Source organism: Gorilla gorilla, chromosome 7 (assembly GCF_029281585.2).
Source record: "Gorilla gorilla gorilla isolate KB3781 chromosome 7, NHGRI_mGorGor1-v2.1_pri, whole genome shotgun sequence".
Taxonomy (NCBI): domain Eukaryota; kingdom Metazoa; phylum Chordata; class Mammalia; order Primates; family Hominidae; genus Gorilla; species Gorilla gorilla.
Window position 1 is genome coordinate 6,120,501 of NC_073231.2, and position 27,645 is coordinate 6,148,145.

Sequence of the window (27,645 nt, forward strand, 5' to 3'; positions counted from 1 at the left end):
CCGATTCCCCTGGCTCTTCCCATCCTGTTTTCTCTCACTGGCATGGGGCTTTAGTCTTCAAGCCCCTCAGTGGCCCCACACAGACCCCTCCCCACCTTTGTGGTCTGGCAAGAAGCCTCTGCCCACAAGATACAAGTGCCTCCCCCCGCTCCACCCCTTCAGAGACAGCTGGCTTGTGTTAGATGTTCTCTGAACACCGTGTCGCAGGTCCTGACATATCAGCTGCTCTTTACCTTGAAATGACTTAGATCACAACCGGTCTGCCCAGAGGGCTGGGGGTTGGACGCACCACAACCTGGCCCAGCCTCTCCTGCAGTGATGACCGACAACCCATCGGGTGGCAGCCCCACTTCCTCAGCAGAGATAACATCCTGTTACACCCTCTCTTCATGCTGAGTGACTCTAACCTCCTCTGGAATGAACTCCATGCCTGCAGAGTCATCTTCAGAATGAGTCAGCTCCGCCTTGTCCCAGGCAGGAGACTCACGAGTTGATGTGAAATGTGGATTCCCTATGAGACGGAGGACATTGCATGCCTCATCCCATCACGACCGTGTGGGTCTCGTTATTTCATAGGAGAGGGGGAAAATGTGAATTGGAATTTTATTTCCTGAGTACTGTTCTTGGTTTCTGACCAGCTGATCCCAAGTTTCACATCCTTGTCTGTGAAGCTAAACTCAATGCTGCTGTGTGGGAAGAAGATTTGTAAAGAGAACTCTTAGGTAAGTTTTCATTGTTTGGTGTTTAACAAATACACCACTTCCCTGTGCTGCTTTCTGGATCTGCCTACTTTGTAACATTCTACCTGACATTTTAAATACACGAAATTTCACTAAATTTCAGCCAGGCGCTGTGGCTCACGCCTGTAATCCTAGCACTTTGAGAGGCTGAGGCGGGCGGATCATGAGGTCAGGAGTTCAAGACCAGCCTGGCCAACATAGTAAAACCCTGTCTGTACTAAAAAAATACAAAAATTAGCCGGGTGTAGTGGCATGCACCTGTAGTCCCAGCTACTCAGAAGACTGAGGCAGGAGAATTGCTTGAACTCAGGAGGCAGAGGTTGCAGTGAGCCGAGACCACACCATTGCACTCCAGCTTGGGTGACAGAGTGAGACTCCATTTCAAAAAAAAAAAAAGAAATTTCACTAAATTTAAATTTCTTTTATACATCTGTATATTTGATTTATACCATATTATGCTGTATGTTTGGGGGAGAGGGGAGGCTAGGTTTGAGTCTATAAATTTGTTCCTAAAATAGTAACAGGGGTGAAAAATAAATCAAAGTGATTATACGTCTCTCTAGGTATGAATTAAGCATTCCTTTTTTTTTTTTTTTTTTTTTTTTTTTTGAGACAGAGTTTTGTTCTTGTTGCCCAGGCTGGAGTGCAATGGCATGATCTCTGCTCACTGCAACCTCTGCCTCCCGGGTTCAAGCAATTCTCCTGCCTCAGCCTCCCAAGTAGCTAGGATTACAGGTAACCACCACCACACCTGGTTAACTTTTGTATTTTTAGTAGAGACGGGGTTTCACCATGTTGGGCAGGCTGGTCTAGATCTCCTGACCTCAAGTGACCCACCCATCTCGGCATCTCAAACTGCTGAGATTACAGGCGTGAGCCACCATGCCTGGCCTGAATTAAGCATTTCTTAAAGCTGCAGTAAAGTCCTTTAGGTCACCCAAGTGCCATTTGATATCATTCCAAGAGATGAAGCTGGAGAGCAGGCCTATTTGGGGCAGCGGAAAGTCCACTTCGAGGCCAGCATCCCTCTCTCTACAGTTTTAGTTTTTAAGCGGAGGTGTGTCCTCTTCCAGGATACAGATTTTTCAAGCTCAGCACCATTGATGTTGGGGCTGGTCCATTGCCGTGGGGCTGCCCTGGGCATTGTCGGAAGCCTGGTAGCTTCTCCCCTCTGAAGGTCAGCAGCAGCAACCTGCTTCTCAACTGAGGTCATGACAACCAAAAAGGTCTCCAGACACTGCCAAATGTCCCCACGGGAGGGGGCCTAGAGGACAGTGTGCTATGGTGGCCCCACAATAGCTATGTTTGTCGCCCTGGAATCAACATGATCTTGTCAGGGCACTTTTTTTGGTTTTGTTTTGTTTTTTGAGACGGAGTCTTGCTCTGTAGTCTAGGCTGGAGTGCAGTGGCACAGTCTCAGCTCACTGCAACCTCTGCCTCCCAGGTTCATGCAATTCTCCTGCCTCAGCCTCCCAAATTGCTGGAATTACAGGCATGTGCCACCACACCTAGCTAATTTTTGTATTTTTAGTAGAGACAAGGTTTCACTAGCCTGGTCACGAACTCCTGACCTCAGGAGATCCACCCGCCTCGGCCTCCCAAAGTGCTGGGATTATAGGCACGAGCCACCATGCTTGGGCACTTTTTAAAGGCTGGTTGTTATGGGCATTTTTAAAGGCTGGTTGTTATGGCAATGGCTTCGTCCAGTGAGGACTTAAGGCTTCTTTGGGTACTGATAATTACAGCTATTATCTCGGGGTTATCATTTTCAACAGGAAGAACCCTGCCAACTGTTGTTTGTCTGATCCTCAAATAGCAGAAGATTCAGGATCGTCTAGCTTTCATGTTGGAGGAGACTTTAGGGACCAATCTCATCCTTTTACACTTGTGGCTCAGAGAGGTTAAGCAACCCCTCCAAGGTCACACAGCCAGCAGAAGTAACACCCAGCGTAGAGATCACCAAGACAGCATCAGAGCCCTTTAGTACGATATCCTGAGTGTCCCACATGCAAGCCATCGGCACTGTGTTTTGTGGCTCAATATTTTTCAGTTTTTAAGAAAGATACACTTTTTGGAAAAAGAAATGGACACAGTGAATGCCCGCATCAGCAGAAAGACAGTTTTGTATAATGAATTCTTTTCCTCTTCATTTCTAAGGTTTAATTTTGCCACAGTTGCTAAAGAAAACATTATACACGGCCTTTATTAAAGAACGGTAAGACAGACTTGTCAACACAAAGAGTCAAATTTGTAAATTATTTGATGAGATTTATTGTGAGCCAAATATGAGGACTTTGAATGATGACACAGCCCCAGGAAGTCCTAAGAACTGCTGCATAAGGTGGTTAGGTTCTAGCTGGATTTTATGCATTTTAGGGGGACAGAAGTTACAGGCAGAAAATAAGAAAAGGGCAAGACGATCCCCTGCCACCTCCATGATGTCATTTCAGTTCTCTTGTCCAAACCCCTCACAGTTTTGTATTTCAAAATTCCGCTTTGTCATTTAGCAGTGTGTGGAGGTGTACGTGTTGCCAATCGATACATGTAAGGTGTCCAGTGGCTTGGTCCAGAAAGGTGACACAACTCCATGGATGGAGGTGGAAGGTGTCCAGGTCACAGATGGATTCAACGATTTTCTGATGGGCAATTAATTGAAAGAGTTAAGTTGTTATTGTAGAGACCTGGAATGAATAGAAAGGATTGTCTGGGTTAAGATAAAGGTTGTGGAGACCAAGGTTTTTTATCTTCAGAGCTCTTATTGGACCTAAAAGAGGTGCCAGACTCTTAGTTAAATCTCTCCTAGATCAGGGAAAAGACCTGGAAAGGGAAGGGGATTCTGGCAGCATGTGGATTTTCCCCTCAAGAGACAGCTGTGTGGGGGCCCTTCAAAATATGTCAAAGAAGTGTATTCTGGGGTAAAATGCTTGATTTCTTCCAAGGCCTGCTCTCTATCATGTGATGCCATACTAGAGTCAGGTTGGAATGTAGTATCTTATTGCTACAGAGAGTCTGTTTCGTCAGCCTTAAGATCTCTGCTTTGACGTTAATGCAGGTCAGCTGTGCCTGGATTTCAACGGAAGGCGGGTATAAGGAGCCTGTCCGACTCCCACTTCCCATCATGGTCTGAACTAGTCTCTAAGGTTTACTTTGGAAAGCTCGTGGCTGAGGGGGTTGGCAGGGGGACTAGAATTTTATTTTTGTTTTACAGTCTCAAAGGAATCGCGATAGGTGCAGGGGCCACTGCAGTGGGACTGGGCTCAACTCTGAGTGTAAGAAGAAAAACGGAAATGTACAGCCACGGAGAGGGTGAGGGCGGACGGAAAACTATGAAGAGGCGACATCAGGCCAGGGGGGTTCTTGCTAGAACCACTTGGCAGGATTCGTGCCACAGGCAGGCCAGGTGATAAGATACCGAGGGTGAGGGATGAGGAGTATGATATCAGGGGCGGGGAACTGTCACTGCATTGACTCAGCAGGATTCTTTTGGACAAAAGGGGACAGGGGTCCAGGTCAGAGCCTTGAGGGCTTCGAGGACCCTGCCTGGAGTTAGGTCAGGTAGAGGTTTTGCCACAGAAGCTGAGCACCTGATCTGCGGGAGTCCAGAGACCCTCATGCTTACTGCGGATGTGCTGTCAGCAGATCCTGAACTTGGGTTCCAGTGTTTTAAAGTGCTGTTTGCAAGCACAGTGGTCCTGGTCTCCCACTCACAGAACTACTATTGCTCACTGGTGAAGGACACTGTGGATTTAAAATCAGGGACGTTCTTTTTCGCCTCTCGCTCATTATACATCCCTTTGAGGACACAGTCATTTCGCTGTTTAGGAGGAAGAAACAGGCAGAAGAGAACTCCTCCCATCCCTCCGCTAATGGCTTTTAAAACAGTCTTTTTTGTAATGGAACAACCAAACCTCACAATGAGCATATATTGCTTATGTGACCAGAAAGTAAGACAGTCCCCTGACACCTCGGTTAAGTCATTTCAGTTGTCTTCTCCAGACACCTCATGGCATCGTACTTCAAAATTCGGCTTTGTCATTTAGCAGTGTGTGGAGGTCCACACATTGCTAACCTCAGGCTCACTGAACACTGTTTTTTTTATGACGTGTGGATAATGGTGCCTGCCTCAGACACCTGTGATGTTTGAAAGAACCAATTTACCAAAGGGCTTAGCCTGATGCCTGACACGCCGTGCACCCAAGATGAATGTTTTTTGTGTCATTCGATCTGTCAGGGAAGGAGGTGAGACACTTGTGGATGGCAGGGCGGGAGGGGAGTACGCAGGCTGTAAACAGCAGTGCCCAAGCTGTGACGGAGCAAGCTGGGAATCCGTCTGGGTTTCATTCAGTCTTCCACACCCCACATGGATACTGGTTATACCTGTGATCAGTTATGCCTGTGATTGTTTTTTAGAAAACAAAACTATTTTATCACTCCGCTTTAAAGATGGCCGAGTGGAAAGACACAGTCCTGGAATGTTTAAATTCAAGCTGAAGAGCTTACTAGCCACGTGACTGAGCAAGTTATGGTTCCATCTTTCTAAGCCTCAGTTCATTCTTTGTAAGACAGGCCTCAGCATGCTGTTAGTAGGAATCTGAGGAACCCAGTGCTGCTGGAGAAAGGGGTGCAGTCCAGACCCCGAGAGAGTTCTCGGATCTTGCGCAGGGAGGAACTGAAGGCAGTCGCAGAGTGCAGTGAGAGACAGCTGCTCTGATACAGAGTGGGGAGCCCGCGGAAAGCAGGAGGAGGAACATGCCGTCTTTGTTTCAAAGGCATCTTGTATCAGTGTAAAAGCCAAGCTATGTGTAAGTGCAGGTGGGCTGGCAGTGTGACAAGATCTAGTACTTGGTGGATGTAAATAAAGTTATTCTTGGCATTTCAGTGCGTACCTACATCCAAGCATGACTACAGCCATCTTTTTTTTTTTTTTTTTTTGAGATGGAGTCTTGCTCTGTTGCCCAGGCTGGAGTGCAGTGGCATGATCTCAGCTCACTGCAAGCTCCGCCTCCCAGGTTCAAGCAATTCTCCTGCCTCAGCCTCCCACGTAGCTGGGATTACAGGCTACTGTAACTGCCAAATAGGTTCATGTTGCCTAGACAGAGCTGATTTATCCAAACAGGTGAACTGCATAGAGAAAGAATAATTCGCAAAGAGCTGGCTGTGTGGGAGACCAGAGTTTTATTATTACTCAAATCAATTTCCCCAAGAATTCGGAGTTCAGAGTTTTTGTTGTTGTTTTTGAGATGCAGTCTTGCTCTGTTGCCCAGGCTGGAGCACAGTGGTGCGATTTCAGCGCACTGCAGCCTCCGCCTTCAGGGTTCAAGCAATTCTCCTGCCTCAGGCTCCCAAGTAGTTGGCATTACAGGCGTGCACCACCACGCCTGGCTAATTTTTGTATTATTAGTAGAGACGGGGTTTTGCCATGTTGGCCAGGCTGGTCTTGAACTTCTGACCTCAAGTGATCCGCCTGCCTCGGCCTCCCAGAGTCCTGGGATTACAGGTGTGAGCCACCATGCCCAGCCCTGGAGTTCAGAGTTTTTAAGGATAATTTGGTAGGTAGGGGGCCAGTAAGCTGGGAGCGCTGAGGGGTCAGATCAGAGATGAAATCGTATGGATCAAAGCTGTCCTCTTGGCCTGAGTCAGTTCCTGGGTGGGGGCCACAAGATCAGATGAGCCAGTTTATCCATCTGGATGGTCCCAGCTGATTCAGCAAGTGCAAGGTCTGCAAAATATCTCAAGCACTGATGTTAGGTTTTTCAATAGTGATGTTATCCGCAGGAGCAATTTACGGAGGGTCAGAATCTTGTAATCTCCAGCTGCATGAATTCTAAGCCATAATTTCTAATCTTGCGGCTAATTTGTTAGTCCTACAAAGGCAGTCTAGTCTCCAGGCAAGAAAAGGATTTGTTTCAGGAAATTATAAACTAAGTTTCTTCCAAAGTTAGTTTGGCCTACACCCAGGAATGAACAAGGACAGTTTGGAGGTTAAAAGTAGGATGGAGTTGGTTAGGTCAGATCTCTCACTGTCTCAGTTATAATTTTGCAATGGTGGTTTCACTGGTTTTAAGATGGAGTTTATTTTATTTTATTTTTATTTTTTTGAGACAGAGTTTCATTCTTGTTGCCCAGGCTAGAGTGCCATGGCGTGATCTCAGCTCACTGCAACCTCTGCCTCCTGGGTTCAAGCAATTCTGCTTCAGCCTCCTGAGTAGCTGGGATTACAGGTGCCCACCACCACACCCGGCTAATTTTTTTTGTATTTTTAGTAGAGACGGAGTTTCCCCATGTTGGCCGGGCTGGTCTCGAACTCCTGACCTCAGGTGATCCACCCACCTTGACCTCCCAAACTGCTGGGATTACAGGCGTGAGCCACCGCGCCGGCCAAGATGGGTTGTTGATTTTAAAACGATGTCACCCTGGCTCTCCTAGGTTCCTGTTCCCCTAACACCATGAAGGCTGCTGGCAGTTCTCTGGCCTCTGGGGAGGCCTCCACACACATTTACCCATGTTCTTAGACAATCCTAGGGACTCAAGGCTTCAACAAACCTAAATGAGCCAGCAGAAAAATAAACTTGAACATGAATGTCAACGTTTTCCCACATGTACTAAAGGGTTATTATAATTTTGAAATGTTTATTTCAAAGAGCGTTGGTAATTTAAACGTCCTATTTAATCCCCAAAATAGTCCTGAGGGGGAGATAAGGCAGTTATCTTCATGGTACAGTAAAGGAAAAAAGCGAGGGTCCTAGGCCGCCTATACCCTCAGCTCCATTAGCCCCCGAGGCCTCCCTGCCAGGCGGGGCGGACACTCCCAGTGCAGATGCTCTGTATCGATCGCATGCTATCGGTTCCTTCAACGAACGTGTATTGATCATCAATTAAGTGGTGAGTACTCCTCTAGATGTCGATTCTAAAGAGGGAACAAAACACATTAGAGAGAAGAAACATAAGTAACTCGAATAACAACCTTAGAAAACTGCTGAAACTCCTACAGACAAAAACTCAGGCGTGGGCGCAGAAGGGCCGGGGATGCGCTCGGTCAAGACTTGAAGGCCCGGGGCTTGGGCCCTGTGTCCTCACCGCGCCCCGGGGAGGCTCCGGCTCCGTCCACACCCGGAGCGCGACTCAGCCGCGGCCGGGGCTATTCTGGAGAACGGCGCGGTCGGGCTCTGCCGCAGCTTTCAGGTCCCCTCGGCCCCGTCCGGGTGCAGCGCAACCAGACTGCCCGCGGAGCTCCACCGCCCCCATGCCGCCGCCCGCCATGGTTCAGCCCGGCCCCGTCCCTCCCGCCGGCCGTGGTTCAGCGCGTCCGCCGCGCCCGCCGCCCCGCCCCTCCCGCGCCCGCCGCCCCGCCCCTCCCGCGCCCGCCGCCCCGCCCCTCCCGCGCCCGCCGCCCCGCCCCTCCCGCGCCCGCCGCCCCGCCCCTCCCGCGCCCGCCGCCCCGCCCCTCCCGCGCCCGCCGCCCCGCCCCTCCCGCGCCCGCCGCCCCGCCCCTCCCGCGCCCGCCGGCGTGGTAGCGCCTAGGCGGGGCCTCTCGTAGCCACGCCCCCGAGGGGCAGAACGCGTGCGCACGCGCGTGCGTGCGCGGGCGGTGTTTGAGGCCGGCCAGTCCTGACTGGGCGGCAGTGCGGTCAGTGACTGCCGGTAGTCCTGCAGGGGCGGGGCGGCGCCAAGCGCAGGGAGCCCGGGTGAGTGGCAGCCCAGGTGAGCGCTCAGGGAGCCCGGGTGAGGGCCGGGAACCCAGGTGAGGGGCAGCCCAGGTGAGCGCGCGGGGTGCCCGGGTTAGGGGCCGGGAACCCAGGTGAAAGGCAGCCCAGGTGAGCGTGCGGCGAGCCCGGGTGAGGGACCGGGAACCCAGGTGAGGGGCAGCCCAGGTGAGCGCGCGTGGAGCCCAGGTGAGCGCGCGTGGAGCCCAGGTGAGGGGGCTGGGAAGCCCGGGTGAGGGGACCGGGGATCCCAGGTGAGGGGCCGGGAACTCAGCTGAGGGGGAACCCAGATGGGCGCGCGGGAGCCCACGTGAGGGGGAGCCCGGGTGAGGGGCCGGGGTGGCTCCTAGCGTCCGCGGTCCCAGCCCTGCCTTCCGGTGGGCGTGCGGCACCCTGGGCCGTGCGGTTCCCGGACAGCAGCTTGTGGGGGACTTTCGAGCCCCGCAGCCCGGGGTCCTGCCTGCGCGGGTTGGGCGTAGGGGCTCCTCACCGCGACGCTGACTTTGGAGTCCTTGAGCGGCGCGGATGCCGGACGGAGGGAGGGGACAGGCGGAGGCGGAGGCGGCGCCGTCGCCCCTGACCTCGCTTCCCTCAGACCGGCTGGGCAAGTACGGTCAGCTCACCTGTGTGCCCACGAGGCGGGGAGGCGGCTCCTGCAGAGCCACAGAGGTGCCGTCGGAGCTGCTGTCAAGGACAGCAGGTGTCACGTGGCTGTGGCCTGCACTGGTCACCGAGTTAGCTGGGGCGGAAGGGGACAGGGTGCTGCTCAACATGGTGTGGGAGGCGGAGGGACGCTGGGTCAGTCAGAACCTGTAGGGGGGGGAGGGACTCTGGGTAAGGTCACCAAAGTGTGCGGAGGAGAGAGCGGGCGCTGGGTCAGGTCAGCAGGAGGTGGGACCCGCCTGGGCTCTGGGCCCTATAGCCAGCTGCTCTAGGTTGGGGTTGGGTGTGGACAGTAGGGAGGGGAGCCAGGGGCTCCCCAGCGTGTGTAGATGCTGCTGTAAGTGACTGTTCTCTGAAAGACTGGGGCGAGGCGGCTGTTTCTGACTCCTGTTTCAGTTTACCCTCTGTGTGAAATCTGTAACTATCCAGCTTCTGCTTACCTCACTCCCGTATTTTGATTTTTATTTACATACAACTTTTCCGGAAGGTTGTGAGAGGAAAAAGCAATGGTGAAGGAAGTGTAAGTGATTGAGGGAATATGAGATGGCCACAGCTCCCCACTGAGCTTGAACGCTTCTGTGCCTGCCTTTCAGACTGGCCGTCATGGAGGCTGTGGTTGTTAAGGAAGTTCTTCCTGAGCATCCAGTTTGCATACAAAGAGCACAGGTTCTCTAGGTGGCCTTAGAGATGTTCAATACAGAATGTCTTATGATAACGAGGAACTGGGCAAAAGCCTGGTAGGACACCGGGTGGGTAAATGGTGGAGTCCCTGCAGCCGTGTTGCAGAGGAGGGTTAGCTGTTGCTAAGAGAAGAGAAGCAGGCCAGGGAGCAGCTTGTATACTGTTATCCCCTTTTATGTAAAAAGGAAGAGTTTATATCTAGAAAAACAATTGACCCAGCAGGCACCAAAAAATAATGATGGTGCTTGGAGCTGTGTAAGAGGATTGTAAATTTTTAGTTTTGGATTTTTATGCTTGTTTATATTTTCTGAATTTTGTGTATTAAACATGTATTTCTGTTGATTTTGGAAAACATTTTTACAACCCATCAATGTATAATTTTCAAAATGTTAGAAGTATAATTCTCATGTAAGTAGCTCTTTTTTTTTTTTTTTTTTTTTTTGAGACGGAGTCTCGCTCTGTCGCCCAGGCTGGAGTGCAGTGGCGCGATCTCGGCTCACTGCAAGCTTCGCCTCCCGGGTTCACGCCATTCTCCTGCCTCAGCCTCCCGCGTAGCTGGGACTACAGGCGCCCGCCACCACGCCCGGCTAATTTTTTGTATTTTTTAGTAGAGACGGGGTTTCACTGTGTTAGCCAGGATGGTGTCGATCTCCTGACCTCGTGATCCGCCCGCCTCGGCCTCCCAAAGTGGTAAGTAGCTCTTGTCAGGTTATATTTCAGTCATTAATGCAGTATACAGCAGGATAGGAATGTCAGTTCAAAAGAGAATACACAAAACTATGATTTTCTTATTGAGTGGGTAACAGGAATGCTGAGAGAAGATTGCCAGTTTAGATAATAAGATTGGTGAATATCCTGTGTGCATTGAAACCACAGCCTTTGGGATTGTCTTTTCTTCGTGATGGAAAGGAGAATTAGCTTTGCAGATTGTAAAATGCGTGACCCACAATCAGTGGTAAATAGTTTAGTTATTTCTCCTAGAAAGTCAAGTGATTGTCGGGGTTGTAAAACACTGAACTTGCGTTAGCAGGGAAAAAAGCATGCAACCTTTGTTTTCCTTTTTGACGTCACTTCCAAGTTTGGATAAATTATCTCAATGAAAAACAAAAATGCTGGTATCCATAGCAGTTTAGCCCCCGTAAACCGGAGGAGCGCAGAGATGCATGACAGAGTCGAAGGGTTCCAGTGGCCACTGAGCCTGGTTCCTGGTCACACTGCAGCAACAGAGCTAACACTCTTACTGACGTGTTTGCATTCAGATTTTTAAAAAACTTCATGGCCCATTGCAATAGAAGAGCTGAAACCACAGAATCTTATAAGACAAGCTTTTTGTATACATTTTCTCCAAAGAAAATGAAGATCTGCAGAGTCAAGAGATGGTGGCCTTCCAGGAGTTGTTTATTCTCCGGCTCCACTTCCTCTACTGCAGAGAGGAAAGGGGCTGGTGTGGAAGGGCTTGGAAGCCTTCCAGAGTGAAAGAACCAGATGAGTCCATTAGGTTCGGCCTCCAGTTTTGTTTGTTTTTTTTTTTTTGAGACAGAGCCTCGCTCTGTCACCCAGGCTGGAGTGCAGTGGCGCTATCTCAGCTCACTGCAAGTTCCGCCTCCCAGGTTCCCGCCATTCTCCTGCCTCAGCCTCCCAAGTAGCTGGGACTACAGACGCCCGCCATCACGACTGGCTAATTTTTTTTGTATTTTAGTAGAGACAAGGTTTCACCATGTTAGCCAGGATGGTCTCGATCTCCTGACCTCGTGATCCGCCCACCTTGGCCTCCCAAAGTGCTGGGATTACAGGTGTGAGCCACCCTGCCCGGCCAGTTCGGCCTCCAGTTTTACCCATGGAAGGAACAGTGACTTCCAGCTGTGCATTACACTTAAGGACTCCTTCATGTGGCCTGAGCCTTATGGTGCACAGCAAGGGAACAGTGGGAACCCCTGTGTCCCATTTTGCGTATCAAGAGTGAGAGGGTGTGGTTGGGTCAAGGAGCAGAAATAGAAGCAAAAGGAGAAGCTGAGCTCTTCCCATACCCCTTCTGTGCTGCCTGACAGAACAAGGCCTAGCCACACTTCTGTGGGTGCCTGCCTTGTGACTTGGGGTGAACCACAGCTGTTCTCAGTACGACGCCGATGCCACGAAAGGACAGCAGAGCTCTGCAGGACTCCAGGAAGACTGGACGCTTGGGCTGGATCCTGCCTCTGGGACTGGCCTTCTACCCTCATGGCTGAGAGAGCTGAGGAGTTCACCTCCTTTGTGAACTCCTGGCTGGAGGATGCTGGTTGGCACTAACTAAACTCAGAGACCCACAGTAACGAGTTAGACTAGAACAGCACCAGCTTACCCAGAAAGTCAGGAGGTTTGAGCAAAGAATCAGAACGGGGGATTCACTACAGGATTGGAAGGGGTAGTAAGCATTCTGGTCTTTATAATCTGCTGTTTCTGCATCCTTAATTGGCACCTGTTCTCTGACTGCCAGGAGGGTTTGCCCACTCAGCTGTGGCTCACCTGTTTCTGTTTCCATGTCTTTCACCTATCTGCCACTTTTCTGTAGATATGGTAATCTCTCCAAAAAGGTATCTAGAAAGCTTGAAGACCTGGTAGCTATTTGCTCTTCCGGTGAAGATCACACAAACTAATTGAACATCTGGCTCGTAGTAGGTGCTTCATTTCCCGCTGCTCTGTATGTTTCTTTTTTTTTTTTTGAGATGGAGTCTCATCTTGTCACCCAGGCTGGAGTGCAGTGGCGCAATCTCAGCTCACTGCAACCTCCACCTCCTGGGTTCAAGCGATTCTCCTGCCTCAGCCTCCCAAGTAGCTGGGATCACAGGTGTGTACCACCACGGCCAGCTAATTTCTTGTATCTCTAATAGAGTCGAGGTTTGAGCATGTTGGCCAGGCTGGTCTCGAACTTCTGACCTTGTGATCCACCTGCCTTGGCATCCCAAAGTGCTGGGATTACAGGCGTGCGCCACTGCACCCGGCCTGCTCTGTGTGTTTCTTTTTCCTGTAGTCAGATACTGGGGTCCAGGGTGGTTAGGAAAGAAACTTGTTTTCTTTCTTTCTTTTTTTTTTTGAGACGGAGTTTTGCTCTGTTGCCCAGGTTGAAGTGCAGTTGTGTGATCTCGGCTCACTGCAACCTCCACCCTCCTGGGTTCCAGAAATTCTCCTGCCTCAGCCTCCTGAGTAGCTCAAATTACAGGTGCGCACCACCACGGCTGGCTAATTTTTGTATTTTTAGTAGAGACAGGGTTTTGCCATGTTGGCCAGGTTGGTCTTGAACTCCTGACCTCAAGTGATCCACCCACCTTGACCTCCCAAAGTGCTGGGATTACAGGTGTGAGCCCCCACACCCAGCCTGAAACTTGTTTTCTGAGCTCCTAAATAGTGAAATCAAGATCAGAGCCCACTAAGCCAACTGCTCTTCTTGGTTTTTGGTTCTCATGTCCTGGAGTCCCTCTCACCTTGACCAAACCAAAGACCTCCTGAAGCATCACTTGGGCTCACCACTTCCACTGAGGTGGATTTGAGTCATTGATTTGGGCAGAGCCTTCTGGAGTCGGGGATTCTCTCGTTTCAAGGCAAAGGTCCTACAGAAGTTAGCGGTCTTGGCCAAGAGGACATTGATGCAACTGTGGCAAAATGGGACCTATAAGCCGGAGCTGATGACCTACTCGTGGAAAAGTACAGGGAGAAGTTTTACGAGGGGTCCATATTTTAACCTTTAACAGTGTTGTTCAGGGTAACCCTTGTAATGGATGCTATTCCTTGCCTGATACCTGTCCTTTCCACCCAGCCTGCTTTTCTTTAATGCTGGTAAGCGGTCTCCCCTCCAGTCATTAGGCTGCACTTGAAGTTCATCTGCTCCTGTGAAGTGCATAGGGGTTCAACGATGCCTTGCTGCACACTGAATACCAGAGCCGAGTGCTCTTGCCAGCCCCTTAATACCATGTTCAACCTGATTTGTCAACAAGTTAACAGAAGTGTGTTTGGAGATGTGTAAGTACACTGGAGTCTTGATATATAGCATGACCAGAAGTATGGGTCACGAGGGCACACGTCGGCATGGCAGCCCCTCAGTTGTCATCCATAGCATCTATCAGAGAGCACACCTGTGTGCCCTGAACTCACGCACCAGGGGCAGCATGACACGGGAGCCGTTTCTCTAGGGAGAAACATGAATACCAGTGCTGTCTTTCCGCACATCAGATTTGTGTTCACACAGAGCTAGTCTGTGTTAAAGCTGGAGTGTTACTGGAGAAACAGACAAACTCTTGTACTATTTTGCCTTTGATTAGACACCATTATCATACCAAGAGGTTAGGAGTGATCAGTGCTCCCTTGTCATTTGCATCAGGTCCCAGGACTCACATTCTTTGCATGCTTGTGTGAGCTAGTGTTTTCCATGTCCTTGGGGTGTGGTCACAGCGACCTTTTTGCCTGAATAATGATTGGCAAGTTTTTGCTGAATGGCCACAGTGAATGGCTCCTCCTATGCTTCTGGCTCTAGTCCTGCTGCCTGACAATTCAGTCAGTTCTGGGGTCTCTTCCGGAGAGCAGAGGGTCCAGCTGCGTGGGGAGTGTGGTGTTCCCAGCCCTGCTGTCTGTTCGCTGGGTGTGAGTGACAAGAATCCCCACTCTCTGCAGAAATGCCATTACCTGGACAAGTCCCTGCACACTGGGTGATGGGGGAAGAGGGTGGGGATCTGGGGCTTTGTCGGTAGCTGTTCCTGTGTCCTCGTTGTGTGCCTTGGTTTCTTGCCATGTAAAAGGAAAGGCTGGAATCAATCACACGTCCCTTCCAGTTTTTCAAGAACTTGAGACTCTGGTGTTTGTAGCTTTGCAGACAGGTTCAGGCTTAGGTAAAGTGGACCCCTTCAGCATGATTCAGCATCTGTTCATGTGTTCCATAAATGTTTCTTGAGGGCCCACTGTGGACCCAGTGTTGCATCAGGCAGAGGAGATGCTGTGATGGAAGGCAGGTCTGGTCTGTGCCCTCACAGAGCTTGCTGTCCAGTGTAGGTGAGGATTCAGTAAGCACTTGTAGTACCAAAAATGAGTGTTTGGGGGATGCATCAGGAGCTTGTAGCAAAGGTACTTAACCCAGTCCGTGGGACTCCCGTACTCTGGGAGGGCATCTGGAGCAAATGGCCTTTAAGTGAGGACCTGACAGGTAAGATGGCGTCAACTTGGGGAAGGTAAAGACTTTTCCAGGAGAGGGCCCAGCAGCTGCAGAGGCCCAGAGGTGCAGGAGAGTGTGATGTTCTCAAAGGACTGGAAGGTTATAGCATGGAGTGAGATGCAGGGGGTGGTGAGAGTGGAACCAGAGAAGGTATAATTGATAATCACATTCTGCAGAGTGCCATAGGTCACAGTCAGAAGTTCAGGCCTTCCCTGCTGCTGTTGAGAAGGCATTCCATGGCCTTAACCAAGAAATAACATGAAGAACAGGAGCACCATTTCTCGTGACATCCTTGGGGTGTTAACTAGGATCAAACAGCAGAAGTTCAGTGCTGTAACAAAGTGTATCCCAGTGTAATGACTTAAATATGTTTCATCCTGCGATGCCTGAATTGTGTGATGATTGGGACTGCTGTGAAGGCGGGAGACTTGCTGGTGGGGTGCACATAGGACGAGCATAGGACCTTGTGTGCCTGCCAGCACCGCTCCGGCCTCCTGTTCGTGGCTGGAGCGCTCTAGCTTTAGTTTCATTTTCTTTCCTCCTATACTGTCAGTGGATGTTACCTTGGTATGTTTATGCATCCTTGTAAGTGCTTTAAGAATAAGGTACAGAATTAAATATTTTGTAGTTTAATGTTTGCGTTACTGGGGTAGTGATGTGTCCTTGCTTCTATCGAGTGAACACAAAATGAATGATCTTTCTTTTAGATTGAAGATGGATACGTGACAATCCCAGGGACCGCTGCACTGACTTCGTTTCCTTAGACAAGACACAGTGTAGGGCCCGGCCCGTGTTGGCTCCAGGACTCCTTTGGAATACAGCTGTGGACAATGAATCCTGCGAGCGATGGGGGCACATCAGAGAGCATTTTTGACCTGGACTATGCATCCTGGGGGATCCGCTCCACGCTGATGGTCGCTGGCTTTGTCTTCTACTTGGGCGTCTTTGTGGTCTGCCACCAGCTGTCCTCTTCCCTGAATGCCACTTACCGTTCTTTGGTGGCCAGAGAGAAGGTCTTCTGGGACCTGGCGGCCACGCGTGCAGTCTTTGGTGTTCAGAGTACAGCCGCAGGCCTGTGGGCTCTGCTGGGGGACCCTGTGCTGCATGCCGACAAGGCACGTGGCCAGCAGAACTGGTGCTGGTTTCACATCACAACAGCAACGGGATTCTTTTTCTTTGAAAATGTTGCAGTCCACCTGTCCAACTTGGCCTTCCGGACATTTGACTTGTTTCTGGTTATCCACCATCTCTTTGCCTTTCTTGGGTTTCTTGGCTGCTTGGTCAATCTCCAAGCTGGCCACTATCTAGCTATGACCACGTTGCTCCTGGAGATGAGCACGCCCTTTACCTGCGTTTCCTGGATGCTCTTAAAGGTAAGTGCATGCATCAGCAGAAGATGACATGTGCCTCAGGCATTTAATCACTGGCTAGAATGTCCTGGACGCTGCCATAAACTCAACAGCAGGCTGGATTGTAGCACACACATTCAGTTACAAATTCATTTTAGTTGAATGCAATATTCTGTTTTTGTTTATTTATTTATTTATTTATTTATTTATTTATTTTGAGACGGATTCTGGCTCTGTTGTCCAGGCTGGAGGCAATTTTCTTAATTTTAAGTCTTTTAGGCTTTCTGTTCCTTAAGGAAAGAAAGCTCAGTAGATCTTATGGCTCAGTAGATAGCGTCTGGAAGCACTTAATTTTTTCCTTTCTTTTAATACTATGTTTATTTATTTATTTATTTTTTGAGACGGAGTCTCACTCTGTCGCCCAGGCTGGAGTACAATGGCATGGTTTTGGCTCATTGCAACCTCCGCCGCCCGGGTTCAAGCGATTCTCCTGTGTCAGCCTCCCTAGTAGCTAGGACTACAGGTGCGCACCACCACGCCTGACTACCTTTTTTGTCTTTTTAGTAGAGATGGGGTTTCACTATGTTGTTCAGGCTGGTCTTGAACTCGTGACCGTCCGCCCGCCTGGGCCTCCCAAAGTGCTAGAATTACAAATGTGAGCCACTGTGCCTGGCCTCTTTTAATACTTTAGAAAAACTGAAGTAATATCTGTGCGTACACACATACCGTGCTTGCTTTTTATTTTTGAATAAGGTTGTTTTACTAGTGCTCAGAAGTGTTGGGACCTAGCATAGTTATTTGCCTAGCACTTTCTTTCTGTTTTTGAAGAACATGTTTTAAAAATGTTTGTCACTTGACTGTCATATTGATGTCAAAATGTTCTTCATGTTAAACTCTTTAAACTTTTTTTCTTTTTGAGATGGAATCTCGCTCTGTTGCCCAGGCTGGAGTGCAGTGGCATGATCTTGGCTCACTGCAACCTCCGCCACCCGGATTCAAGCAATTCTCTTGCCTCAGCCTCCCAAGTATCTGGGATTACAGCGCCCACCACCACGCCTAGCTAATTTGTGTGTGTGTGTGTGTGTGTGTATTTTTAGTAGAGACGGAGTTTCACTGTGTTGGCCAGGCTGGTCTCGAACTCCTGACCTCAGGTGATCTCCCCACCTTGGCCTCCCAAAATGCTGGGATTACAGGCATGAGCCACCGTGCACAGCCTTGAAATTGTTTTTACATAGATTCTTGCTATCTTTTATGACCCATCACATTGTTTATGGGATATTTGATATGAAATTTGAGATCCTGCAAATGTTCAGCCATTCACACGAATGGGTCATGTTACTGCACATTTCTTGTCTACAGGAGACTGGTAGCCTTGAGAGGAAAAATAAGCATAACAAATCACTCCTGCCTTCGGGGTCGAGGTGGGTAGATGGTATCAGTCCATCAAAAGTGCACTGCAGTGTAAACAGTACAGACTGTTCATGCATAACCACCATGGACACCAGCCGGGTGTCAGATACCGTGCTGGCACCTGGGAACTCAAGGAGGAACTTGTGTTCCTGCTGTCCCCTGGGGTTGGCCCCATCTGGCACCAGATGGGGTGTGTGATCACAGTGACAGGGAAGTGCAGAGAAACCATGGCCCCAGATGGGGACCCTCTGCAGGAGGCGCAGGTGAGCACCTTGGAGGTAAGGCAAGCGAATGAGGGTGAGTGAGGCACAGTCGTCGCCAGTACAGAGCCTCACAGGGTGGCCATGGAAGTAGATGGAGCCTATGGCAGGCGATACTGGAGACATCCTGGTGAGTGCGTGGTTTGGGCGGTGGCAGGAGGAGTTTGGGGGCCGGTGTGATTTGGGTAGACCTTACTTACCAAGGAAGAAGGGTTGGAACCATGAATGGTTTGAAAGAGCCCCTCCAGTGACCTGGCTACTGAGTTCCCTTGCCGAGCAAATGACTGAATAGGAAGCTGCTGGTCTAAGTGTGGGGTCATTGTGGGAACGATGCTGTGACCTGGGACCCCATCAGCATCCTGTGCGCATCTTGCAGATTTCCAGTTTTCTCTTTGTGGGCGTTATTTCCATAAGAGTGTAGACTTCTGGGGATGCAGGTCAGGGCTGTGACTTCCCTGGGTTTCTCTGGCGTGAGATCAGTGTGGAGTGGAGAGGTGTGTGCTGGAGGAAGAGGCCTTGGCCTGTGCTCCGCATTGCCTACTCCTCTCACCTGGAAACACCGGACTTCAGGAGTCACTTGGCTGTGGCAGAAAATAAAGTTCACATCAATGTCCCAAGTGGTAAATAGTGAGTAAATTATTAATACATCCCACCAGATCGTGTGCTTGGGGTCATTAGTGTATTTTGAGAAATAGATTAATAGTTATCTTGTATTTTTTTTATTACAAGTTCTTTAAAAACAACAAGAAAGACGTGAGTCTTTCTGTCTCTCCAGTCCTCAGGGGAAAGCAGTGTTGGATTTCTCCAGGGTTTATCTGTGCTTCTCCTGGAGCCAGGTGTGGGGACAGCGCCTCCTGCAGGATTCGCCGACACAGGCGTCTCCAGCAGTTCTCCCTCCCCCGGTGTGGTGGTGGAGCCCAGCCTCTAGGAGGACAGACTCAGCGAGATTTTATTTTGAAGTTTGCACATTCTCTAAAGCTTTTAGGGTGCTGTTTGTGTAGAATGGAGAAAGGGTTATTTAAGTATTTACTTCTAACCCTGCTCATGTTAACTGTATAAAGCCAACAGTCCCCAATAACAGAAAAGTATAACCTAAATTAATATAGCTCAGGGCCAGTATGTCTACATAGTTCTATTTTGCTCTAGTTGAAATACTAATAAATGCAGTAAGAAAACACTATGTCTAAAATATTGAAATTCTTTGAAATTCTTTTAAAGCTGATAGATTCTTGCATAGTAGTAGGGCATGAGGATTCAACTTCTCCCCCATCAAGGTCTGATTTGATCAGAACTAAAGGATGTAAAGACAAAATATTACCATCAATTTAGGATGGGTGTCTAAGTCAAGCACAGTGGCTTATTCTTCGTATTTTTGTCTTAGATTTGGTTCTACTATTTATCCACAGACTCACTAGTTCATAATAAAAATGAGGTGATATAAAAACACTGTCAGGCCAAGTGTGGTGGCTCACACCTGTAATCCCAGCACTTTGGGAGGCCAAGGCAGGCAGATCACTTGAGCCCGGGAGCTCAAGACCAGCAACATGGCAAAACCTCGTCCCCACAAAAAATACAAACGTTAACTGGTCATAGTGGCACACGTCTGTAGTACCAGCCAGTTGGGAGGCTAAGGTGGGAGGATCGCCTGGGAGTTCAAGGTTACAGTGAGCTGTGATTACGCCACTGCACTCCAGCCTGGGCAAGAGTGAGACCCTATCTCAAACAAAAACACAACCCACTGTCAGTTTTTATTTATTTTGTATATATACATGTGTGTGTATATATATGTATGTATACAGTCGACCTTCTGTATCCATGGGTTCTGTGTCTGGATTCAACCAACTGTGGATCAAAAATATTTGGGAAAAATTTAAAATAATACAACAATAAAAAATATAACAAATAATTACCAATAAAATGTAACAATTTTATATAGCATTTACATTGTATTAGGTATTATAAGTAATCTACAGATGATTTAAGGAGTAAGGGACAGTGTGCTTAGGTTATATGCACATACAAAGCCATTTTATATAAGGGACTTGAGCATCCGTGGCTTTGGGTATCTGCAGGGAGCCCAGGAACCAGTCCCCCAAGGATACTGAGGGCGACTGTATATTTAAGTATGGATATAACTGCCGGGCTCCAGAGCTTTGCATGTGTTATGTCACAGATTTTGTTCCTGTAGATTTTGCTACTCTTCTCAAAGCCTTTGTTGACTTTGACTACAAAAATTTTAGTGCCTGAGTAAAACCAAAGAACTCTTGGTTCTCAAGCTTTGAGTTTTCTAAACTTAAGGTAGTGATTGCATTCTGATATTACTATTGGTAATTTAAGATGACTACTTTCAGTAAGTGAGGAAAATGGTGGAGGAGAACTTTTTGTGAATTGTGAGGGAATGGTGAGTGAATAAAGACTGAGCTTGCAAGAGTCTGGGGCTGAGTGCACAGTGTACTGTACGGTTCATCACTGTGTCGGGCCTTCCAGCTAGTGTAGAGGATTCTGATGTTCAAAACATCGACTCTTCAGTGTTTTGTCTTCAGACACACACTCTTTTCACTCCTGTTGATACTGTACGCTCTCTTGAGGAGCAATGAGCACTCTTGCAGGCCCTGTGCCAGGTGCCGGGTCATAACAAAGACGATTCTCAGTCTTCCGTTGTGGTGCGGCACACACGACAGAAGATTCTGGAAGCTGAGTCTGTGAGGGGCACACGTGGGTGGTGGTGCTCCACACACATGATGACAGAAGATTCTGGAAGCTGGAATCTGTGAGGGGCACACATGCGTGGCAGTGCCCCGGCACACAAATGATGACAAAAGATTTTGGAGGCTGGAATCTGTCAGGGGGATACTTGCATGTGACTGTGCTTCTGTTCACACAGAAGGTTCTGGAAGCTGGAATCTGTGAGGGGCAGCTGTATGTGTGGTAATGCTCCAGTACACATGTGATGACAGAAGGTTCTGGAAGGTGAACTCTGTGAGGGTTGGGTATGCATGTGGCCCCGCTCCTGTACATACACATGTGATAACAGAAGGTTCTGGAAGGTGAAATCTGTGAGGGTTGGATATGCATGTGGCCCTGCTCCAGTATACACACATGATGATAGAAGGTTCTGGAAGGTGAAATCTGTGAGGGGCAGATGTGTGTGTGGCCCTGCTCCAGTACACACACGTGATGACAGAATGTTCTGGAATCTGGACTCTGTGAGGGGTGCACGTTTGTGTAGCGATGCTGCAGTCCACTGCGTGGCAGAAGGAGCATTGTCTTTCCTTTGGTTTTTATCAGCTCTTTGTTTACTTGATAAATGCTTGAGTGTCTTCAGTTTGATAACTAGCAAAGGAAAACAGCGTGTGAGACTTCTGGTGTCCTTGCGGCTCCATGCATAGGTCTGTGCCTGACTGCAGTGCACCCACATGTTCACTCGAACAGGGGTACTTGGATTGTCTTAGCCATGCTGTTCATTTGGCCTCAGACTGAATCCTACTGAAGTCCCATCATCCGTGGAAAGGGCTTGTGAGCTGAGTTTGTCCACGCAGCAGAAGGGTGGGCAGCAGTCTGGATGGTTTACACAGACATGGTGAGAGACGTTACCCAGACCCAGAAGAGTACACAGCGTGTGATACCGTTCCATGTACAGTCATATGTTGCTTAACGACGGGCTGTGTTCTGAGAAATGTGTCCTTAGGCTATTTCGTCATCGAGTGGCCGTCCTAGAGTACCCTTCCCCATGTCTAAGCCAACTCCACACTCGGCTGTATGCGACAGAGCCCATTGTTCCCAGGCTGCATACCTGTACAGCATATGGCAGTACTGAATACTGTAGGCAAGTGTAACACAACTGTAAATATTTGTGTATCTAAACATACCTAAACATAGAAAGGTATAGTACAAATACCATGTTAAAGATGAAAAATGGCACACCTGTGCAGGGCGTTAACTGGGAATGGAGCTTGCAGGACTGGAACCTGCTCTGGGAGAGTCAGAATGAGTGGTGAGTGTGAGGGCCTAGAACGTCACTGTACTCTCCTGTAGACTTTATGAAGTCTGCGTACTTAAGCAATGCTAAATTTATATAAAAAAATTTCTTTAATCATAAAGTAACCTTAACTTACTGTAACATTTTTACTTTATAAATTTTAAATTTTTTAAACTTTTCCACTCTTTTGTAATAACACTTAGCTTAAAACACAAATACATTGTGTGTGTGTATATATATATATATATATATTCTTTATACCCTTATTCTGTAAGCTTTTCTTAATTTTCGAAACTTTTTTTTAAATTGTTGAAATCTAAGATGCAAATACACATTCACCCAGCCCTGCACAGGGTCAGGATCATCCATATCACTGTCTTCCACCTCCACACCTTGTCCCACTGGAGAGACTTCAGGGGCAGTAACAGACATGGGGCTGCTACCTCCTATGGTGACAGTGCCTTCTTCTGGACCCTCCTGAAAGACCTGTCTGGGGCTGTTTATAGTTAACTTTATTTTCATCAGAGAAGGAGTACACTCCAAAATAATGATAAAAAGTATAGTATAGTAAAATAGTAAATGATAGGAATTGTTCAGCTCCATTATAATCTTGTGTGGAACCACCGTCTATACACTGTGCGTTGTTGACTGAAACAAAGGCGCTGAGCCCTGGGCACTGCTGTAGGTGCAGTTGTCCGGCCTCACCTGGGTGTGGGCCCACCTGGTACTGCCACTATGGGTCTGAGGGAGGTGTGAGATCGAAAACTTGCCTGTGCCAAAGTCCAGCATTGTCCTTCACCAGTTTTGGACCTGGTGGTTGTGGGCAGTTGTCAGAGTGACTATACTGTTTACCACCCAGACAAGGATGTCAGGGACTGCCCCAGGCAAACCAGGATCTGCAGTCACCCCAGGGGCTGAGAACCAGCTATATTTGTGACTTTTGCTTTAGACATATCAAGAACCTCTAAGAACTTGTAGCCTAACTCTATAATTTCACAAGTAAGAAATAAGTTATAGTATTAACTCTTCACATTTCATTTCAATCACATGTCACTTAACCGTCCGGAACTGACAGCCATGGGTTCTTCTGGTCTGTGTGGGTTTCTCCCCTGTCCCGTTCAGTTTGGAGGCTCCAGGCTTGTTTTGGATCCTGCTTCCTCTGCTCTTCTTCCTGAGTGTTCACTGTGCCTCAGCAATGCTGAGTGCGTGTGAAGCATGTGGTCCTGGCCCACCTTGAGGTGGCCCCAAGCACAGGTGGGAGTGTTTCATTTGCACCTGGGGTTGGGGTGAACTAAGTGCTTGGTATGTTTGTGGAAAGCCACACTGGCGGTCTCTGAAGGTGTGTGTGTGCATGAGGGTGCCGTGATGCACATGCGAGAGCCCTGAGGGTCCCCTCTGAGACCTGGGAAACACTCCCGTGACAGTTGTATGAGGCAGGCTGGGCTACTCCATTCTGCTGGCCTTTCTCTTCTAATGATGTCCTCACGTTAATTTTTTCAGTCCAGACTTAGAATAGATGCTCTTTGACTCAGGATGGGGTTACATCCCAATAAGCCCACCATAAGTTAAAAATATTGTGTCAGAAATGTGCAGCCTACCGAACGTCATGGTATATAGCCTGGCCTGCCTTTAACATGCCCAGAAGACTTGGATCAGCCTACGTTTGAGCAAAATCATATAGCACAAAGCCTGTTTTACAACAGAATGCTGAACAGCTCATGTAATTCAGTGAATGCTCTACTGAAAGTTGAAATGATGGTTATGTGGGTACTTGAAGTACAGTTTCTACTGAGTGTCTATCATATTTGCACCATAAAATCAAACAATTATAAGTCAAACCATTGTGAGTAGGGGACTGTCTATAACAGCTAATATACCTGGGGCTTTAAATATTCAAAACTACCAGAAGAACATGTTAGAATTTTTTATTTCATTTTATTTTTTTGAGACAGTCTTGCTCTTTCTCCAGACTAGATTGCAGTGGCACGATCTCAGCTCACTGCAATCTCTGCCTCCTAGGTTCAAATGATTCTCATGACTCAGCTTCCCAAATTAGCTGGGATTACATGGTGCACCACCATGCCCGGCTAATTTTTTTGTATTTTTATTAGAAATGGGGCTTCGCCATGTTGGCCAGGCTGGTCTCAAACTTCTGACTTCAAGTGATCTACCCACTTCGGCCTCCCAAAGTGCTGGGATTATAGGCGTGAGCCACCATGCCCGGCCCAAGTTAGAATATTTTGCCGGGGAGGTGTGCTGTGTTAGTCAGCTCAGGCTGTCACAGCAGACTGCCATAGACTAGGCAGCTGGAATAGCAGAAATTCCTTTCTCACAGTTTTGGAGGCTGCAAGTCTGAGATCAAGGCACCAGCAGATTCATGTCTGGTGAAGACCCACTTCCTGGTTTACATGGCCACCTGCTGGCTGTGTCCTAGCATGGAGGAGGGGAAGGCTCTGGTCTCTTTCTCTTCTTATGACACTAATCTCATCATGGGGCCTTACCCCCATGACCTCATCACTTCCCAGGGTCTAGGTATGGGAGCTTGATATACCTGTGTCTGGTTTTGCCAAATAAGTATTGTTTATTTACTTAATATGAGCAAATTCAAGATAAAACAAAGATTGAAGGGATATTGAAAGAAAGGTTGAATTTATCATAGCTCTAGGGAGCAGAAGCCAAAGAGCAAGAGGAGCAGGAGAACAGCATGAGCGGGCAAGGGTCAGCCCTGCTGGCCCAGGTGCGCCCACAGAGCTGGTGGCCTCCTTTCAGAATGAAGTCCCAGTGAGAGCAGAGCCCTGGGGAGGAAATTCTGTTGCTTTGAAATGAATTTGTTTTGTTTGGTAAGTAAGGTAGCAAATACCTTTTTGTGAGGTGAAGAATGAATTTTGGCAGTTTCGTATTGACTTGTGCATTTGTCTTCTCTCCATGCAGGCGGGCTGGTCCGAGTCTCTGTTTTGGAAGCTCAACCAGTGGCTGATGATTCACATGTTTCACTGCCGCATGGTTCTAACCTACCACATGTGGTGGGTGTGTTTCTGGCACTGGGACGGCCTGGTCAGCAGCCTGTATCTGCCTCATTTGACACTCTTCCTTGTCGGACTGGCTCTGCTTACACTAATCATTAATCCATATTGGACCCATAAGAAGACTCAGCAGCTTCTCAATCCGGTGGACTGGAACTTTGCACAGCCAGAAGCCAAGGGCAGGCCAGAAGGCAACGGGCAGCTGCTGCGGAAGAAGAGGCCATAGCTGCTCCAGCCAGGGCTCCGGGGCAGCAGCAGAGCTGGCACACCGATTCTGGGAAGCCCTGTGAATGATGGCTTTTGAATTAATGAGGCAGTGAATGTTTTGTGTTTAGTTCTAAGGGAAATACTAACTTCCTTTCTCATTAGTATTAATTTTGAAGTAGCTACAAAGTATTTTTAAGAAATTATAATTTTGTGACTGTCTGGCAGGCTCTGTCGGTTTAGCCGTGCTGGACCGTGTCAGGCATCTAGGAGAGGAGTCCATGGTGTCCAGGCATCGGGGCGTCACAGCTGTTGAGGAGCGGGGTGGCTTTGAATGCTGGAAATGGCTTCATAGTGAAGTGCCTCCCACCGGGCGGGTGGGTCAGCGTTGACTCTTTCCAGCTGCACACTCATATGCCGTGTGTCTTATTCAGAAGTCACATTCTTTTCAGTTGGAGAGAATTGGACTAAGATAGAAAATAACATGATTTGTTCCTTATTAAAGTTTCCCAGCGTATGAAATTCTAAGCTGGGTGGGGTGGCTCACACCCAACGTAATCCCAGCACTTTGGGAGGCCGAGGCAGGTGGATCACTTGAGGCCAGGAGTTCGAGACCAGCCTGGTCAAGATGGTGAAACCCCATCTCTACTAAAATTACAAAAATTAGCCGGGCGTCGTGGCACACACCTGTAATCCCAGCTATTTGGGAGGCCAAGGCAGGAGAATTGCCTGAACCCGGGAGGCTGAGGTTGCAGTGAGCTGAGATCGCAGCACTGCACTCCAGCACTCCAGCCTGGGTGACAGAGCAAGACTCTCTCAAAAAAAAAAAAAAAAAAAATTCTAAACCGAAGTGTACGGCAGTGCCATCTGGTGGCAAATGGTACAAAGACAACGCTGAGGGGTAGTGAGTCCTGTAGCAGCAGAGACGCCTTGGAGTTTAACCCCCACCAACCAGAGCGTGGGCTGGTAAAGATAAAATCTTGCAATTTTTTTTTTTTTTTTAAATCATGGTACCTGTTTTAAAATGAGAAGTTATTATTCATATTGTATTGCTCATTTGACAAAATAAGGTAAGGATTTCATAATCAGGTTGTCTGGGTTTTAGAGCTGTTTTTAATTGACTGAGTTACCTACAGGCACCCAGTCTAGACCCTAATTCTGTGGGTGCTGTTCCTCTGTAGATTTCAAGACAAGTAGTGATGTCATTTTCCCCCTGAGCTGTAGGGTGGACCTGGACCCCTCAGAGATGCTCGGCTGCAGGGTCCTGGGGTCCCTAGAGTGGTCCTGCAGCAGCCCCTGGCAATGAGCTGCCTGATGATGAGTCCCAAGGTACATTGTTCCTACTGTTTTATACCCAGGTAGAAGTTACACACCAATTTAGCATGGTTGTTAACAGACATACAGAATTGTGTGTGTGTGTGTGTGTGTGAGTGTTTTGACATAAATGTGCAATTAAAATTCAAAGTTTATTTTTTATCACAAGCACCTTTGAAATCTATGTGGAAAACGTCGGCTGCTCATGAGAATCATGTGTGACTTACGTTCCTTATGTTTTATGGAACTCTCGGAACAGTGTTTTGTTTTTGTTTAGTTTTTGTTTTCGTTTTTTTGAGACGGAGCCTGGCTTTGGCTCCCAGGCTGGAGTCCAGTGGTGTGATCTCGGCTCACTGCAACCTCCACCTCCCGGGTTCCAGGGATTCTCCTGCCTCACCTTCTCAAGTAGCTGGGAATTACAGGTACCTCTACCATGCCTGGCTGATTTTTTGTATTTTTAGTAGAGACAGGGTTTCACCATGTTGGCCAGGCTGGTCTCTGACTCCTGACTAAAAGTGATCTGCCCACCTCGGCCTCCCAAAGTTCTGGGATTACAGGCATGAGCCACTTCACCCGGCCCGGAGCAGTGTATTTTGATTGCTGGTGCTTTAACTATATTGACCAAGGTGTATAGTAACCTATTTATCACATTTTACGAAGCGATTTTAATCTTAAACGCATCCAGCAAATGGTGTCCCTGCTGAAACTTTGAACTGGAAACCTCACACCTGGCAGGCAGCACTCTCTGCAGCCGTGCCCTTGTGGAGTCAGCAGGAGCTGGTGTTTTTCAGCCAGACAGAGGCATAATAAAGTGACTGATGTTTACAGAACCCAAATGATGTCTTCCTCTCTCTCAAAATAAACTAACCTATTCATATTGCTGTGAATGCTTTATCTTGGAGATACAAAATATAATGATAAATTCATCATGTGTTCAGAATTCGATTTGGAGTTGGAAGTGGACAGCCTAATTTTTGTCTCACCTCCATTAGGACTTTGATCTTCCCAGGGGTCCACACTTTACCTCCTGTATCTTCATTCGCGTGTGTGGATGCATAGAGATGGAGGCGCTGTAGAGAAGCACAGGCTCACCCGCTCTGTCCAGTGTCACCCACACATTGGTCCGGGGACCCCTCAGTGCAG

At 48.5% G+C, this 27,645-nt stretch overlaps 1 protein-coding gene and 2 long non-coding RNA genes across 14 annotated transcripts; 1 reads left to right on the forward strand and 2 right to left on the reverse strand.

Moving 5' to 3' along the window:
- The first annotated feature begins 467 nt into the window (after positions 1-467).
- On the forward strand, positions 468-27,377 carry CLN8 (CLN8 transmembrane ER and ERGIC protein). Of its 12 annotated transcripts, none has more exons than XM_055347947.2 (4): positions 512-722; positions 10,396-10,477; positions 15,671-16,336; positions 24,893-27,377. In XM_055347947.2, the coding sequence occupies exons 3-4, from the start codon at positions 15,794-15,796 to the stop codon at positions 25,208-25,210; spliced, it is 861 nt and encodes a 286-aa protein (XP_055203922.1). In that variant the 5' UTR covers positions 512-722; positions 10,396-10,477; positions 15,671-15,793; the 3' UTR covers positions 25,211-27,377. The 12 variants fall into 12 exon arrangements, with proteins under 12 accessions (XP_055203921.1, XP_055203922.1, XP_055203916.1 ...); XM_055347941.2 differs by lacking the exon at positions 512-722 and adding an exon at positions 8,295-8,441; XM_055347944.2 differs by lacking the exon at positions 512-722 and adding an exon at positions 8,295-8,441 and having other exon boundaries at positions 10,399-10,477.
- On the reverse strand, positions 2,983-4,693 carry LOC129523956 (uncharacterized). Its single transcript, XR_008667588.2, has 2 exons — positions 4,360-4,693; positions 2,983-3,421 (listed from the first exon to the last, which is right to left on the reverse strand). It is a non-coding gene; the product is annotated as an uncharacterized lncRNA (long non-coding RNA).
- On the reverse strand, positions 5,899-8,057 carry LOC134759051 (uncharacterized). Its single transcript, XR_010134908.1, has 2 exons — positions 7,818-8,057; positions 5,899-7,647 (listed from the first exon to the last, which is right to left on the reverse strand). It is a non-coding gene; the product is annotated as an uncharacterized lncRNA (long non-coding RNA).
- Positions 27,378-27,645: the final 268 nt, after the last annotated feature.